Source organism: Schistocerca nitens, chromosome 4 (assembly GCF_023898315.1).
Source record: "Schistocerca nitens isolate TAMUIC-IGC-003100 chromosome 4, iqSchNite1.1, whole genome shotgun sequence".
Lineage (NCBI taxonomy): Eukaryota > Metazoa > Arthropoda > Insecta > Orthoptera > Acrididae > Schistocerca > Schistocerca nitens.
Genome location: NC_064617.1, coordinates 973,780,579 through 973,796,863, shown reverse-complemented (window position 1 = coordinate 973,796,863; position 16,285 = coordinate 973,780,579). Strand labels below are relative to the sequence as shown.

Below are 16,285 nucleotides of genomic sequence, written 5' to 3'. Positions count from 1 at the left end.
AGAATAATCAGAGGTGTTTAAAATAGAATGACTCCCAAAGTATTTTAATGAGAAAGCCATATTGTTGTAATTCTTTGAGATATTGCGGGGTGGGGGAGGGTGGGGGGCGGCACATCTACAAAGAAAGTAGCATGAAAGACTGTCTTGTGTACTGCTGTTTGACATCTGGGATCTATATCAGGTAAGTTGTCTGTAGAAAGTAAGAAAGTTCACTGAAGAGCTGTGTAATTTGTGATAAGTTTATGTGGTTGCAGCCATACAATGATGCACTCTACTCTCTAGTTGGATACATACAACTAAGGTGTATTACAAAAAGTTAAGGTTGCTGTTAGAAAATTTAGACTGTTGTCCAGGAACATTCTAACTCCCCATACATTTGTACTGTGGAAAGATTTTAATGATAAAATAAGAAATTAGGGCAGATATAAAGGCGTGGATGTGACCTTTCGCTAATGAGAAGGCAGGTAAGTAATATCACAACAACATATATTCTACTCTGTAATAAATGATGAAATAGCTTGTGGAGTACAGATATAGATGTAAATTTGGAAGAACACTTTCAGAACTTACAAGCCATTGTAAGTTGACTAACCTGGTTGATGCCAACAGTTCCTCACTAGTGTTAAAATCTTAACATCGCCTTCTCCAAAACAGGTTGAATTTGTAATCTGATTGTTCGACGTAAGAGACAACACTGTTAAGATAAATTTGAAATCTTTTCATATTTCTTATTTCCTGAATACATGATGATTATCAGCTTATTCTATTAACTTCATATATAGCATGTTTACTCAACACAGGGTAGGAACTACACTTAATAGACTTTAACAGTGGCCATAATGCATAACTGCTGGTAAACCTTTCAGGATGTGAGGTCATGGATCAAGAAACTCTTCTGTTCATGACGTTTTGTCCAGGACTGCGCTGGACATCCTCGGAGATGCTCCTTCACTGAGTCTTGCTGACTGACCAGTCGGACCCCCCAGGGGGTCCACAACTCTTTTGTGGATACGTGCGTAGCGAGCACGGGACCCCGAGCTAATGTGGCCTTCCTTCCTTTTCGGGCTGCATACCTTCCCTTTCCGCATCCTTCCCCATTCCCCATCTTCGCCCCCCCCCCCCCCCCCTCACCTCCGCCTCTTTCCTTCCCTTTCTCCCCCTCTGGGAGTATGTTTTGTGCCTATGTCCGGAGGCGGACGCTCGAAACTGTAACAAATTCTTTGCTTTCTCCGCTTGCAAGTCTTCGTTCTTCCTTTGTCCTTCTCTTTTCCTTACCTCTTCTCTTTGCCCTTTTCTCCGCTGCGGTGTTTGAGACCTCTCTTCCTTCCTTTCCCTTTGTTTTTTCCCTTTCTCTTTTTTCCTCCCTGTGCGTGTCTTAAGGCCAACCCACGTGTTTCCATGCATAGCCGGTGACGGGGTAACGCGTAATTCCCCGCCCCGGGTAGACAGGTAGGACACGTACGTACCCCCTGGTAACGGCCAGGCTCAAGGAGGGGTGATTACCCGAGCTGATACCTTTCGAAAGTGCTGATTGGTCCCTCTGTCCGTTTCTCGGGAGGTGTGACCTGAGGTGCGAACAATCACCTAAGGTGGAAGTGCCCTCAGAGAGGGCCCCCACAAGGGAGGAGCGCGCCATCCGAGACGCCGGTAATCATGGGGGATACTTTCGCAATGGTTTCCTCACCTTCCACTATGTCTGCTCACAAGCGTAAGTTCAATGAGTCTCAGCCACAGACAGTCCTTCCATCGTTGCCACAGTTCCTTGTTGTTTCTCGGTCTGACGAAGGTCACGACTTCTCCACGGTCAACCCTTTCATTATTCAGAAAGGTTTCGATGCAATTGCAGGTCCTGTAAAGTCTTGTTCCAGATTACGAAATGGCACCTTGTTGTTAGAAACAGTCAGTGCCCTCCAGGCACAAAAATTGCTGCGTTCTTCACTGCTACACACCTTCCCTGTGTGGGTGGAACCGCACTGCACTTTAAATTCATCACGTGGGGTCATTTATACACGCTCCCTCGACGGATTGTCCGACGAGGAAATTCAACACTACCTGTCTGACCAGGGCGTAACGGCTGTTCATAGTCATGAAAAGGGTTGACATGAACATTATTCCAACCCGTACTGTCTTCTTGACATTTGACAAAGTTCAACTCCCATCGAAAATCAAAGCAGGCTATGAGATAATTTCCGTTCGCCCTTACATCCCAAACCCTATGCGTTGCTATTGGTGTCAGCGGTTCAGTCACACCAGCCAGTCCTCTTCCAATCCGGCCAAATGTGTTACGTGTGGCAAGGATGCCCATGAGGGTGCTTGTCCACCTCCATCCCCTCGTTGCATCAACTGTATGGGTGACCACGCTGCTTCCTCTCGAGATAGCCCCATTTTTAAAGATGAAAAGCTCATTCAGGAAATCAGAGTGAAGGAAAAGGTGTCGACCTTTGCTGCTCGAAAATTATTTGCCAGTTGAAAGCCCACCGTGCCTCGGACAGGAAAATACAGCACTGTCCTTGCCTCTCCTCGGCCAACAAAGGAGGCGGCCACGCAGACTTGTGATCTCACCTTTAGTGCCACGGTCGTCAGATCGGCCAGCGCAAAGATCGCCCGTTCAACCTCCCCACTTTCGCCTGCTCACTCTATGGCTCACCCTTCATCGGGTTCTGCTATATCTCGAGCCCAAAAGTCAGACACCAAGACTTCGAAAAAAGAGCATACTCGTGAAGATTTTTTACGTACCCCAACTTCACAACCATTGGTTCCTCCTTCATCTAAACATCATGTTTCCAAGAAGGCTAATAAGAATCCCAGTTCCTCTCCTTCTCCGCCAAGGCGTGTCTCATTTACAGCACCACCTGGTGGTAATCGCCCTAGGCCGTCTTCTGTGTCGCCGAGGCGCACTGCTGGCGGCCGATCAACCGGCCGATCGCTGGTGGCAGGAGCTGCTCCTGAACAACCTATGGATCAGGATCTTCTGCCTTCGGCTGAATGCCATTCCATGCTGTCGGTTGCAAGCTCTGAGCAGTCGTTAAGTTGACGGCAACCTTGGTCACATTCCTCCATTTTCTGTTCACCCTATGTCCATTATCCACTGGAATATCCACAGCATTTGAGCCAATCGGGATGAATTGTCGATCCTCTTACGATCCTACTCGCCGGTCATCTTCTGTCTTCAGGAAACAAAGCTGCATCCCCATGACCGCTTTGTTCTCCCCCATTTTCAGTCCGTCCGATTTGATCTCCCCTCTGTTGAAGGCACTCCTGCACATGGAGGACTCATGAAACTCTCCATTATCACCCAATCCATTTAAACACTTCCTTCCAAGCTGTCGCCGTCCGTCTTTCCCTTTCCGGATACACGTTCTCGCTTTGTACTGTATACATTCCATCGTCCACACCAATGGCACGAGCTGATCTCCTTCATTTTCTTGGTCAGCTTCCACCCCCTATTTCCTGGTTAGGGACTTCAATGCCCACCACCCGCTTTTGGGATCTCCACATCCTTGTCCACGTGGCTCACTATTGCTAGACGTCTTCCACCAAGCAGATCTAGTTTGCCTCAACACTGGGGACCCTACATTTTTGTCTGCCTCCACGACAAATTTCTCTCATTTGGACCTTTCGGTCGGTACTGTTCCGCTAGCTCGGCGCTTCAAATGGTTCGCCCTTGATGATACACACTCGAGTGACCACTTTCCATGTGTCCTTAGACTGCAGCCTCAACTGCCCTATATGCGCCCGCGACGCTGGAAGTTTGCCCAAGCCGATTGGACACTTTTTTCGTCTCTAGCGACATTCGATGACTGTCACTTTCCTAGCGTCGACGATGAGGTCACACATATTACAGACGTTATTCTTACAGCTACGGAACTTTCAGTACCACGCACCTCCGAATTGCCCCGGTGCCCCCCAGTTCCTTGGTGGAACGAGGCATGCCGTGACGCAATACGTGAGCGGCGACGTGCTCTTTGCGTTTTCAGACACCATCCTACTTTGGCCAACTGTATCCGCTATAAGCAGTTCCGTGCGCGATGCCGACGCGTCATCCGCGATAGCAAGAAGGCAAGCTGGAAATTCTTTACTAGCTCATTTAACACCTTCACTCCCTCCTCGGAAGTTTGGAGTCAGATTCGACGGTTATCTGGCGCGCCTAGTTTCTCCCCGGTCTCTGGGCTCACTGTTGCGCATAATACGTTAGTGGACCCCATCGCAATTCCTAACTCATTGGGTCAACACTTTGCTGAGATTTTGAGCTCTTCAAATTACCCGCCAGCGTTTCTCCCGAAGAAACGTGCAATGGAAGTACAACCTCTTGCCTTCTCCTCTCAAAATCGCGAAAGCTACAATACTGTTTTCTCCATGCGGGAACTCCAACATGCACTCTCTTCTTCTCGCTCCTCCGCCCCAGGATCGGATGGTATCCACATCCAAATGTTGCTGCATTTATCAACACACAGTCTGCGTTACCTCCTTCGCCTTTATAATCGAATTTGGACCGACAGTACTTTTCCCAGTCGATGGCGGGAAGCTATCGTCGTTCCTGTTCCGAAACCTGGAAAGGACAAACATCTCCCCTCTAGATATCGCCCCATTTCTCTCACGAGTAGTGTATGTAAGGTTTTGGAGCGTATGGTGAATTGCCGTTTAGCTTGGTGTCTGGAGTCCCGCAGTCTTTTAACACCTGCCCAATGTGGTTTCCGAAAGCATCGTTCTGCAGTTGACCATCTTGTTGCTCTCTCCATTTATATCGTGAACAATTTTCTCCAGAAACGCCAAACAGTAGCAATATTTTTTGATCTGGAGAGAGCATACGATACCTGTTGGAGGACAGGCATCCTCTGCACACTGTTCTCTTGGGGCTTTCGAGGTCGGCTGCCCCTTTTTCTTCACAAATTTATTGCAGAGCGCACATTTAGAGTGCAGGTGAACACTACTCTCTCCCGTACTTTCTCCGAAGAAAACGGGGTACCCCAGGGCTCCGTACTGAGTGTTGTACTGTTTGCCATTGCCATAAATCCAATTATGGACTGTCTCCTTCCCGATGTCTCAGGCTCCCTCTTTGTGGACGATTTTGCGATCTACTACAGCTCTCAACGGACCAGCCTTCTTGAACGATGTCTTCAAGGATTTCTCGATCGCCTCCACTCTTGGAGCATCAAAACGGCTTCTGCTTTTCTCCCAGTAAGACCGTTTGTGTTAATTTTTGGCGTCGTAAGGAGTTTCTTCCACCCTCCTTACATCTAGGACCTGTCAACCTTCCGTTTTCGGACATCGCTAAATTCTTGGGTCTTATGTTTGACAGAAAACGGTGCTGGTCCTCCCATGTTTCCTATCTTTCGGCTCGCTGTCTGCGATCCCTCAACACCCTCCGTGTCCTGAATGGTACCTCCTGGGGAGCGGACCGAGTGGTCCTTCTCCGCCTCTATCGCGCCTTAGTGCGCTCGAAATTGGACTATGGAAGTATAGTTTACTCCTCTGCTCGGCCGTCTATTCTTCAGCGTCTCGACTCTATCCACCACCGTGGACTACGTTTAGTGTCTGGAGCTTTTTACACCAGCCCTGTGGAAAGCCTTTATGCTGAGACTGCTGAACCTCCGCTGTCCAATCGGCGAGCAGTCCTTCTGAGTCGTTATGCTAGCCATCTGTCTTCCATGCCTGCTAATCCAGCCCATGACATTTTTTTCGACGCCTCCTTGGATGTAGGGTATGCAGGCCTCCCTTCCTCCCTACTACCACCGAGAGTCCGCTTCCGTCAACTACATCGTTCTCTTTCCTTCAACCTTCTTGACAACTTGGGGTACAGCACCGCCTTAGCTCAGTCCTAGGATCTGCCTGCTCCGTGACCTTTGTCAATTTCCCAAGGATGGTACCCCTTCACTTGTTTATCGTCAGACATTTGCTGCTCCCTGTGCACAAATGAAGGAAGCCACATTTATTTACACTGATGATGCCTCGAAAACATCGTTAGGTGTAGGGAGTGCCTATATTGTTGGCGACACCCCAAATCGATTTCGGCTTCCCGACCAGTGTTCGGTTTATACTGTGGAGCTTTACGCTGTTCTCCAGGCTGTCCAATACATCCGCCGCCATCAGCGAATACAGTATGTTATCTGTTCAGATTCTCTCAGCTCTCTCCTCAGTCTCCAAGCTCTCTACCCTGTCCACCCTCTGGTCCACCGGATTCAGGACTGCCTGCGCTTGCTCCACTAGGGGGGCGTCTCGGTGGCGTTCCTCCGGCTCCCAGGACACATTGGTATCTGTGGAAATGAGGCGGCCGATATAGCGGCCAAGGCTGCAGTCTCTCTTCTTCGGCCAGCTATTCGATCGATTCCCTTCGCTGATCTACGGAATGTTTTATGTCGTGGTGTTGTTCTTGTATGGCACGCACATTGGTCGACACTTCCCCATAATAAATTGCGGGACGTGAAAGGTCTTCCCTGTGCTTGAACCTCTTCCTCCCGAACGCGTCGTCGGGAGGAGGTAATTTTAACTATACTCCAGATAGGGCACTGTCTTTTTAGCCATCGACATCTTTTAAGTGGCGATCCTCCCCCACTCTGTCCCCACTGCTCTCAGCTGTGGACGGTAAGACACCTTTTAATTGAGTGCCCCTATTTTACTCCGTTACGCGCCCGTCTACAGCTGTCGCCTGATATATCGTCCATTTTAGCAGATGACACGCACTCGGCCGATCGCGTTCTCGAGTTTATTAGTGCCAGTGAGATGTCAGTCATTTGAAGCTCTTTTTGGGGACAACCAACCCCTTTCTGTAGTGGATTTTTAATCTTTCCTTCTGCTTTTAGTTTCTCCAATTTTTTGAGTTTCGTTCCCACTGCTGTTGGTTTCCATTTTCGTTTTTTACCGTTTCCTAAGTCACAGACCGGGCGCTAATGACCATAGCAGTTTTGCGCCCCAAAAAAAAAATGACCAGTCGGAGAGCACCTCTGAGGACGCCCAGCGCAGTCCTGCATAAAACGTCAGGAGCAGAAGAGTTCCTTGGACCACGACCTCACACCCCAAAATGTTTATGAGAAGCTACGTCATCCGGTTGTGAAAGCCTTCAGTCTGCTCCCATAATGATCGCAGATCCTGTGTCTCTACAAAACATTAATCTCCACAAATCATAATTTAAAAGAAGATTGTCAAGTATTAAATAGTTTTCAGAGTGAGTCACAAAAATATTGAACACGGAGCTGATAACAACACAAATATCAAATGCAGCTGGCTGAGGTAGTTAATAGGCATACTTAACTTCATGAAGGTGAACAAAGAAAACTAGTTACTGCATAAATTAATTATACATTTTGACCAGTATTGACTATTATATGTTAACCAGTGGTAGCCAGATATGGACTGCCGGAATTGTTGTCTGGTGGTTCTGGAAATAACTAGTAAAATTTGTACACACATTTTAATTTATAATGAGAAAAATGTCAAAACTGGTGGTGATGGAATCACTCTGAACCAAGTAGTAATTTGGTTTAACTATGTGTTAAATAAGTGAAAAATTTATGAACTTAGATGCACAGTTTTGTTACTGCCATGTATACTTCAGTGGGGATGTAACAAAGGTCATTTAAATTTCACAGGCTTGAATTTCCCTAATTTTAATGGAATATCGCCTTTGTAAGATTTTAAAGTAATTATGGTATAGTTAATAACAGCATAATGGAGATCAGGGAAAATTAGTTATCTAAGGAGTAAACGTATAGCATTGGAGTTATTCCATTTTGCTACACTTAACCAAGTGTACCATTATGAATGTTTCAATTACATTTTTTTTCCCCCCAGGTTAAAGTAACTGAAGTCTCCAACACTTTGCGTGATATTACATCAAAGTTGCCAAGAAGTGTCCGGGACATAATTTCTTGTTGGTATGGAGAACCCAGTGAGTTGGATTGTAATTCAGTAAAGAAGGAAAATGAGGCACAAATCTGTAAGATAGTGAGAGGAATACAGCGGAGTCAGTCCAAATGCCATCTTGAATCTTTCAACAGGTAGGAGATTTTTGTGCCCTTCCATCTACTTGCAGAATTTTAGTAGTGATATTTCGTTTTATGTTGACATTATTTAAGAGACAATCTGAAAATTGGTAACATTTTATATTCATCTGAAAATTAAAATATTTAAAACATTGGAGGTGTCAATTAAACAATGCTCTGTGGGTCCAAAATGCATCGTGTAGTTAATAAAACATGAAAAAGTTGTGACTGAAGGCGTTGTTTAATTCACACCTCCAATGTTTTGAATACAGTCACGTTTTAAGCTGCAAAATATGGATAAAATTAAATTAAAATATTTTAATACGTCTGGGAGGGGGGGGGGGGAGAGGGAGGAGGAGGAGGGAGCATCTTGGAGAAATGGAAAATTTTGAATAGATCACACTGAATGACCTGAAATAAAGAAACTCAAGTACTGTCATCTTGCCAGGACATAAACTTCTGGGTACTGTGTTTGGTGGTAATAAATAAGATCATGGGCAATGGTGGTGGAATTAAAAATTGGGCATCAGGTTAGAAACAGAGAATATACAAAACTACAAACAAGTGAGTAAGATAGATAAACCAGAGTGAGTTCAAGAAAGCTGAAATATGTGGGTAGCAAAAACTATGTTAGTTGTTAGAAGTGCATTATCAAGTGTCAGCAGACTTTCACACAAGAGAGGGCAGAAAATGCAGTAGGTAGATATGCAACTGAGATAGCTACAAATCAGTAAGTTTTGGCCCAATATGCCGGAGTTGGTGGTCATGTGTGTGTGAGGTGCGCTTGCTTGTGTGAACGAATGGTGTGTGTTTCACTTTTTCTGATGAAGGCTGTGGCCGAAAGCTTATGTGTAAGTGTGTTTTTAATTGTGCCTATCCTCAACTTAACGTGTCATCTTCATGGGAAGTAGGAATCTATCTTTTCCAACATTGTTGATATTCCTCACACACACAATTAACCATTTGACACACACTGCTGGATAAAGGCTTCCTATAGATGTTTCCATGTGTCACAGACTTTATCAGTACACATCCCTTCCCCTGTGGGTGTTTCTAATGTGATTTACCCACTTGCTATTAAATCTTCATCTCGAGCTTTCCTTATCTCCTAGAATCCAGCAGGAACTTCCTGGTCTCTGAAATCCTTTCACCTGGCTCCATGTCCTGTCGTCCCCCCACCCTGCAACAACCACCACCACCACCATTTGTTCCATTGTTATTCTTAAGTGTTCCTCTCATGTCTGTTCCTTGAGCTAATCTTTGCGATCTCCATTTTGAAAACCTGTATATTATTTGTCAAAAGCATTATTGAGGAGATGTGACTAATAAACCTATAGTTTTCGTCCCAGTTCTTGTGAAGTAGAATAGTTAAAACTTTGTTCCATTTTGCAGCAGTTTATTCAGCCAGACATTCTACGAATACTCATTCACAAACAAAATACAGTGTTAATGCTGAAGTGGTGATACTTACTATCCAAGTCACACCCTTATTCAATCCTGTATACTTACAGTTAATTTTACTTGTCAAGCTGATTTCTGTGGTTTTTTCCCCTAGGGTGAAACTCACATGTGTATTTCGCTTTTATGCTTTTTTGTACCATATTAAAAACTAAATATTATTCATCCTCAAAACACTCCCCCCACTCTCCCTCCCCTCCCCCTGTCTCGCTCCCCTCCCCCTGTCTCGCTCCCCTCCCCCTGTCTCGCTCCCCTCCCCCTGTCTCGCTCCCCTCCCCCTGTCTCGCTCCCCTCCCCCTGTCTCGCTCCCCTCCCCCTGTCTCGCTCCCCTCCCCCTGTCTCGCTCCCCTCCCCCTGTCTCGCTCCCCTCCCCCTGTCTCGCTCCCCTCCCCCTGTCTCGCTCCCCTCCCCCTGTCTCGCTCCCCTCCCCCTGTCTCGCTCCCCTCCCCCTGTCTCGCTCCCCTCCCCCTGTCTCGCTCCCCTCCCCCTGTCTCGCTCCCCTCCCCCTGTCTCGCTCCCCTCCCCCTGTCTCGCTCCCCTCCCCCTGTCTCGCTCCCCTCCCCCTGTCTCGCTCCCCTCCCCCTGTCTCGCTCCCCTCCCCCTGTCTCGCTCCCCTCCCCCTGTCTCGCTCCCCTCCCCCTGTCTCGCTCCCCTCCCCCTGTCTCGCTCCCCTCCCCCTGTCTCGCTCCCCTCCCCCTGTCTCGCTCCCCTCCCCCTGTCTCGCTCCCCTCCCCCTGTCTCGCTCCCCTCCCCCTGTCTCGCTCCCCTCCCCCTGTCTCGCGCCCCTCCCCCTGTCTCGCTCCCCTCCCCCTGTCTCGCTCCCCTCCCCCCGTCTCGCTCCCCTCCCCCCGTCTCGCTCCCCTCCCCCCGTCTCGCTCCCCTCCCCCCCGTCTCGCTCACCTCCCCCCATCTCGCTCACCTCCCCCCATCTCGCTCACCTCCCCCCCCCCATCTCGCTCACCCCCCCCCATCTCGCTCACCTCCCCCCCCCATCTCGCTCACCTCCCCCCCCATCTCGCTCACCTCCCCCCCCATCTCGCTCACCTCCCCCCCCATCTCGCTCACCTCCCCCCCCATCTCGCTCACCTCCCCCCCCATCTCGCTCACCTCCCCCCCATCTCGCTCACCTCCCCCCCATCTCGCTCACCTCCCCCCCCATCTCGCTCCCCTCCCCCCCATCTCGCTCCCCTCCCCCCCATCTCGCTCCCCTCCCCCCCATCTCGCTCCCCTCCCCCCCATCTCGCTCCCCTCCCCCCCATCTCGCTCCCCTCCCCCCCATCTCGCTCCCCTCCCTCCATCTCGCTCCCCTCCCCCCCATCTCGCTCCCCTCCCCCCCATCTCGCTCCCCTCCCTCCATCTCGCTCCCCTCCCCCCCATCTCGCTCCCCTCCCCCCATCTCGCTCCCCTCCCCCCCATCTCGCTCCCCTCCCCCCCATCTCGCTCCCCTCCCCCCCACCTCGCTCCCCTCCCCCCCCCACCTCGCTCCCCTCCCCCCCCCCCCACCTCTCTCCCCTCCCCCCCCACCTCTCTCCCCTCCCCCCCCACCTCGCTCCCCTCCCCCCCCCACCTCGCTCCCCTCCCCCCCACCTCGCTCCCCTCCCCCCCACCTCGCTCCCCTCCCCCCCACCTCGCTCCCCTCCCCCCCACCTCGCTCCCCTCCCCCCCACCTCGCTCCCCTCCCCCCCACCTCGCTCCCCTCCCCCCCACCTCGCTCCCCTCCCCCCCACCTCGCTCCCCTCCCCCCCACCTCGCTCCCCTCCCCCCCACCTCGCTCCCCTCCCCCCCACCTCGCTCCCCTCCCCCCCACCTCGCTCCCCTCCCCCCCACCTCGCTCCCCTCCCCCCCACCTCGCTCCCCTCCCCCCCACCTCGCTCGCCTCCCCCCCACCTCGCTCGCCTCCCCCGCTATCTCGCTCGCCTCCCCCGCTATCTCGCTCCCCTCCCCCGCTATCTCGCTCCCCTCCCCCCTATCTCTCTCCCCTCCCCCCTATCTCTCTCCCCTCCCCCCTATCTCGCTCCCCTCCCCCCATCTCCCTCCCCCCACTCTCCCTCCCTTGCCCACCAACTGTGCGGTATGAAGATTCAGTAAATGATATGTAGCTTTAGCTGTTTATCCCTCTGCAGAAGTCAAAGAATATTTAAAATATTAACAAGTTGAGTGGAAAATCTCACAGAAATCTGTGCCAGAGTTACTAGAAGATTGTTTTTCTATAGTAGATCACTCATAGTTTCCATTGCTTTTTAAATGCTTTAAAACTCCCGCCCTCTCCCCCACCTCTCCCCCCTCCCCCCACACCTCTCCCCCCTCCCCCCACACCTCTCCCCCCTCCCCCCTCCCCCCACACCTCTCCCCCCTCCCCCCACACCTCTCCCCCCTCCCCCCACACCTCTCCCCCCCACACCTCTCCCCCCCCCACCTCTCCCCCCCACACCTCTCCCCCCCCACACCTCTCCCCCCCACACCTCTCCCCCCCCACACCTCTCCCCCCCACACCTCTCCCCCCACACCTCTCCCCCCCCCACACCTCTCCCCCCCCACACCTCTCCCCCCCCCACACCTCTCCCCCCCCACACCTCTCCCCCCCCACACCTCTCCCCCCCCACACCTCTCCCCCCCCACACCTCTCCCCCCCCACACCTCTCCCCCCCACACCTCTCCCCCCCACACCTCTCCGCCCCACACCTCTCCCCCCCACACCTCTCCCCCCCACACCTCTCCCCCCCACACCTCTCCCCCCCACACCTCTCCCCCACACACCTCTCCCCCCCACACCTCTCCCCCCCACACCTCTCCCCCCCCCCACACCTCCCCCCCCCACACCTCTCCCCCCTCACACCTCTCCCCCTCACACCTCTCCCCCCTCACACCTCTCCCCCCTCACACCTCTCCCCCCACACCTCTCCCCCCCACACCTCTCTCCCCCCCACACCTCTCTCCCCCCCACACCTCTCTCCCCCCCCATACCTCTCCCCCCCCACACCTCTCCCCCCCCACACCTCTCCCACCCACACCTCTCCCACCCACACCTCTCCCCCCCCCACACACACACCTCTCCCCCCCCCACACACCTCTCCCCCCCACACCTCTCCCCCCACACCTCTCCCCCCACACCTCTCCCCCCACACCTCTCCCCCCCACACCTCTCCCCCCCACACCTCTCCCCCCCACACCTCTCCCCCCACACCTCTCCCCCCCACACCTCTCCCCCCCCACACCTCTCCCCCCCACACCTCTCCCCCCACACCTCTCCCCCCCACACCTCCCCCCCACACCTCCCCCCCACACCTCCCCCCCCACACCTCCCCCCCCACACCTCCCCCCCCACACCTCTCCCCGCCCACACCTCCCCCCCACACCTCTCCCCGCCCACACCTCTCTCTCCCCCCCCATACACCTCTCCCCGCCCACACCTCTCTCTCCCCCCACACACACCTCTCTCTCCCCCCACACACACCTCTCTCTCCCCCCACACACACCTCTCTCTCCCCCCACACACACCTCTCTCTCCCCCCACACACACCTCTCTCCCCCCCCACACACGCCTCTCTCTCCCCCCCACACGCCTCTCTCCCCCCCCACACACGCCTCTCTCTCCCCCCCACACGCCTCTCTCCCCCCCCACACGCCTCTCTCCGCCCTCTCCACATGCCCCCTCTCCCCCCCTCCCTCTCCACCCCACCCCCCACGCCCCCTCTCCACCACCCCCACCCACCCTTCTCCACCCCACCCCCCACGCCCCCTCTCCACCACCCCCACCCACCCTTCTCCACCCCACCCCCCACGCCCCCTCTCCACCACCCCCACCCACCCTTCTCCACCCCCTCGCCACAAAACTATTTTGGATCTGCAAATTTTTTCCACACAAGTGAACTTGTAATTTGTGAAGTGTTGTATTAGTTTAACGGTGTCCTCCAAAACATGGAACATTTCTGCAATGATGTGGCAAAAATTTTTAAATTTTGACATATAGTCACAAATCAACATATGCAACAAGACTTTAATGTATCATTGTACACACAAATATTCAGATTTACAAATCATATAAATAAAAAGTATTTTTGTTTCAGGTACAAATTTGAGGTGACAGTAAATATGAAGTCAGGCATGTTTGGAAGAGGAGCAGAGGTGATTCTTATAGCAGATGACTTTTTCCGAAATTTTACTTTTGCCGTGAAACCACGTGACCACATTTGGTTCTCTGGAACGTTAGTTAATGAGGAAGGTGACAGCATACTTGGTGGCACCAAACCACGTGTGGATTTGAATGAGATAGGCTGCCTTGATTGCCACATGAGCCACCTACAGATACATAGAAAGACTTCAACAAAAATTGGCCTCGAAAATGTTTTGGATTATGTTTATGTAGGAATGAAATTTGTTCTTAACTTTGTATTTAACCCTCTTGTGATTTTTAAATAGTAATATGTTTGGCACAATTGAAACTTCTGTGTTCAGATATGGTGCATATGAAAGTAAGTTTCCTAAACTGACTGCATTTATTGTTTATCAACTGACAAAAGACTTTTTTAATTAGTTGTTTTGCATTATATTGCTAAAGTCCTTCTCTAATCCATCCTCCTAACTAAATATTTTTGTTGAATAAAAAAACCTCTGTGATCTTACTGATTTACTATATAATAATTTTTTTTGAAAAGGGGGTCGGAGCTTTTGGTTTGATTTTTTGTTGTAAATATGTACATACACAATGTGGCCATAAATTGTTTCTCCTGCCAAAGTGCAGAAATATGACAAATACACTGTGTGATACTGGTGTCCCAGAACTGAAGTATTTACACTTAGCTTGACTGTGATGTTTATGTAATTTAATACTGTACAATATTGTTTTCATAAGTAATAGTTATTTAAATGTAGTTGCAATGGCATATTGGAGTGCAACATTTGTACTTAAAGCAGATCTATTTTATTGTCCAAATGTAACTGTCATAGCTTGTGTGTCTAATATTGTTGTGATACTGAATGTAACTCAATATTTTTTATAAACATATAAAAGAAAAGATAAAAACCATGTGGCTTTATTATCTTTTTAAAATATATAATTATATTTTGATAACATAATGAATTTACAGATAATCATAATTCCACTTTTGTCCTCTGTCCAGCCCTTGCCTTTGATCTTGATGTCTGCTACAACCTAATTGTGTCTTCTCTGCCAGTTTGGTTAGCCTCATAAGAAATAAGGTGAGCGGGAAGCAGCAAGGTATCAAATCTCCATACTTTCCGCAGAATATACTGTGTTTGGTTGCCTGTTAATATGTTAATTATTTTCAGTATTTTTCTTTAGTCAGATTACAGCAGAAATGTGGCACCATTCCAGTTTCTCTGCTTTCTTGTTATGTTTAGGCTAAAAATGCATATTTAACTTGCTGTACTCTCAGCTTGTTAATCTGCAATATAATGTGAACTTGTGCCTTTTTATTCAGAAATAAAATTATAAATGATAGTTAAATGGACAGAATACATATTTTTGCTAAACAATATTGCGAGCAACAACTTCATCAGTACAGTTACAGCTCCCTAAATACACTCCTGGAAATTGAAATAAGAACACCGTGAATTCATTGTCCCAGGAAGGGGAAACTTTATTGACACATTCCTGGGGTCAGATACATCACATGATCACACTGACAGAACCACAGGCACATAGACACAGGCAACAGAGCATGCACAATGTCGGCACTAGTACAGTGTATATCCACCTTTCGCAGCAATGCAGGCTGCTATTCTCCCATGGAAACGATCGTAGAGATGCTGGATGTAGTCCTGTGGAACGGCTTGCCATGCCATTTCCACCTGGCGCCTCAGTTGGACCAGCGTTCGTGCTGGACGTGCAGACCGCGTGAGATGACGCTTCATCCAGTCCCAAACATGCTCAATGGGGGACAGATCCGGAGATCTTGCTGGCCAGGGTAGTTGACTTACACCTTCTAGAGCACGTTGGGTGGCACGGGATACATGCGGACGTGCATTGTCCTGTTGGAACAGCAAGTTCCCTAGCCGGTCTAGGAATGGTAGAACGATGGGTTCGATGACGGTTTGGATGTACCGTGCACTATTCAGTGTCCCCTCGACGATCACCAGTGGTGTACGGCCAGTGTAGGAGATCGCTCCCCACACCATGATGCCGGGTGTTGGCCCTGTGTGCCTCGGTCGTATGCAGTCCTGATTGTGGCGCTCACCTGCACGGCACCAAACACGCATACGACCATCATTGGCACCAAGGCAGAAGCGACTCTCATCGCTGAAGACGACACGTCTCCATTCGTCCCTCCATTCACGCCTGTCGCGACACCACTGGAGGCGGGCTGCACGATGTTGGGGCGTGAGCGGAAGACGGCCTAATGGTGTGCGGGTCCGTAGCCCAGCTTCATGGAGACGGTTGCGAATGGTCCTCGCCGATACCCCAGGAGCAACAGTGTCCCTAATTTGCTGGGAAGTGGCGGTGCGGTCCCCTACGGCACTGCGTAGGATCCTACGGTCTTGGCGTGCATCCGTGCGTCGCTGCGGTCCGGTCCCAGGTCGACGGGCACGTGCACCTTCCGCCGACCACTGGCAACAACATCGATGTACTGTGGAGACCTCACGCCCCACGTGTTGAGCAATTCGGTGGTACGTCCACCCGGCCTCCCGCATGCCCACTATACGCCCTCGCTCAAAGTCCGTCAACTGCACATACGGTTCACGTCCACGCTGTCGCGGCATGCTACCAGTGTTAAAGACTGCGATGGAGCTCCGTATGCCACGGCAAACTGGCTGACACTGACGGCGGCGGTGCACAAATGCTGCGCAGCTAGCGCCATTCGACGGCCAACACCGCGGGTCCTGGTGTG

General features: G+C 51.0%; 1 protein-coding gene across 1 annotated transcript in view; it reads left to right on the top strand.

Annotated features, from left to right (window-relative positions):
• The window catches only part of LOC126253669 (wolframin), a 71,745-nt gene extending 57,330 nt beyond the window's left edge, over positions 1-14,415 (top strand). The window contains exons 8-9 of the mRNA XM_049955190.1: positions 7,789-7,994; positions 13,505-14,415. Of these exons, the coding sequence (XP_049811147.1) occupies positions 7,789-7,994; positions 13,505-13,856 (558 nt within the window). The 3' untranslated portion in view covers positions 13,857-14,415. The remainder of the gene's footprint in view (positions 1-7,788; positions 7,995-13,504) is intronic.
• The last annotated feature ends 1,870 nt before the right edge of the window (positions 14,416-16,285 follow it).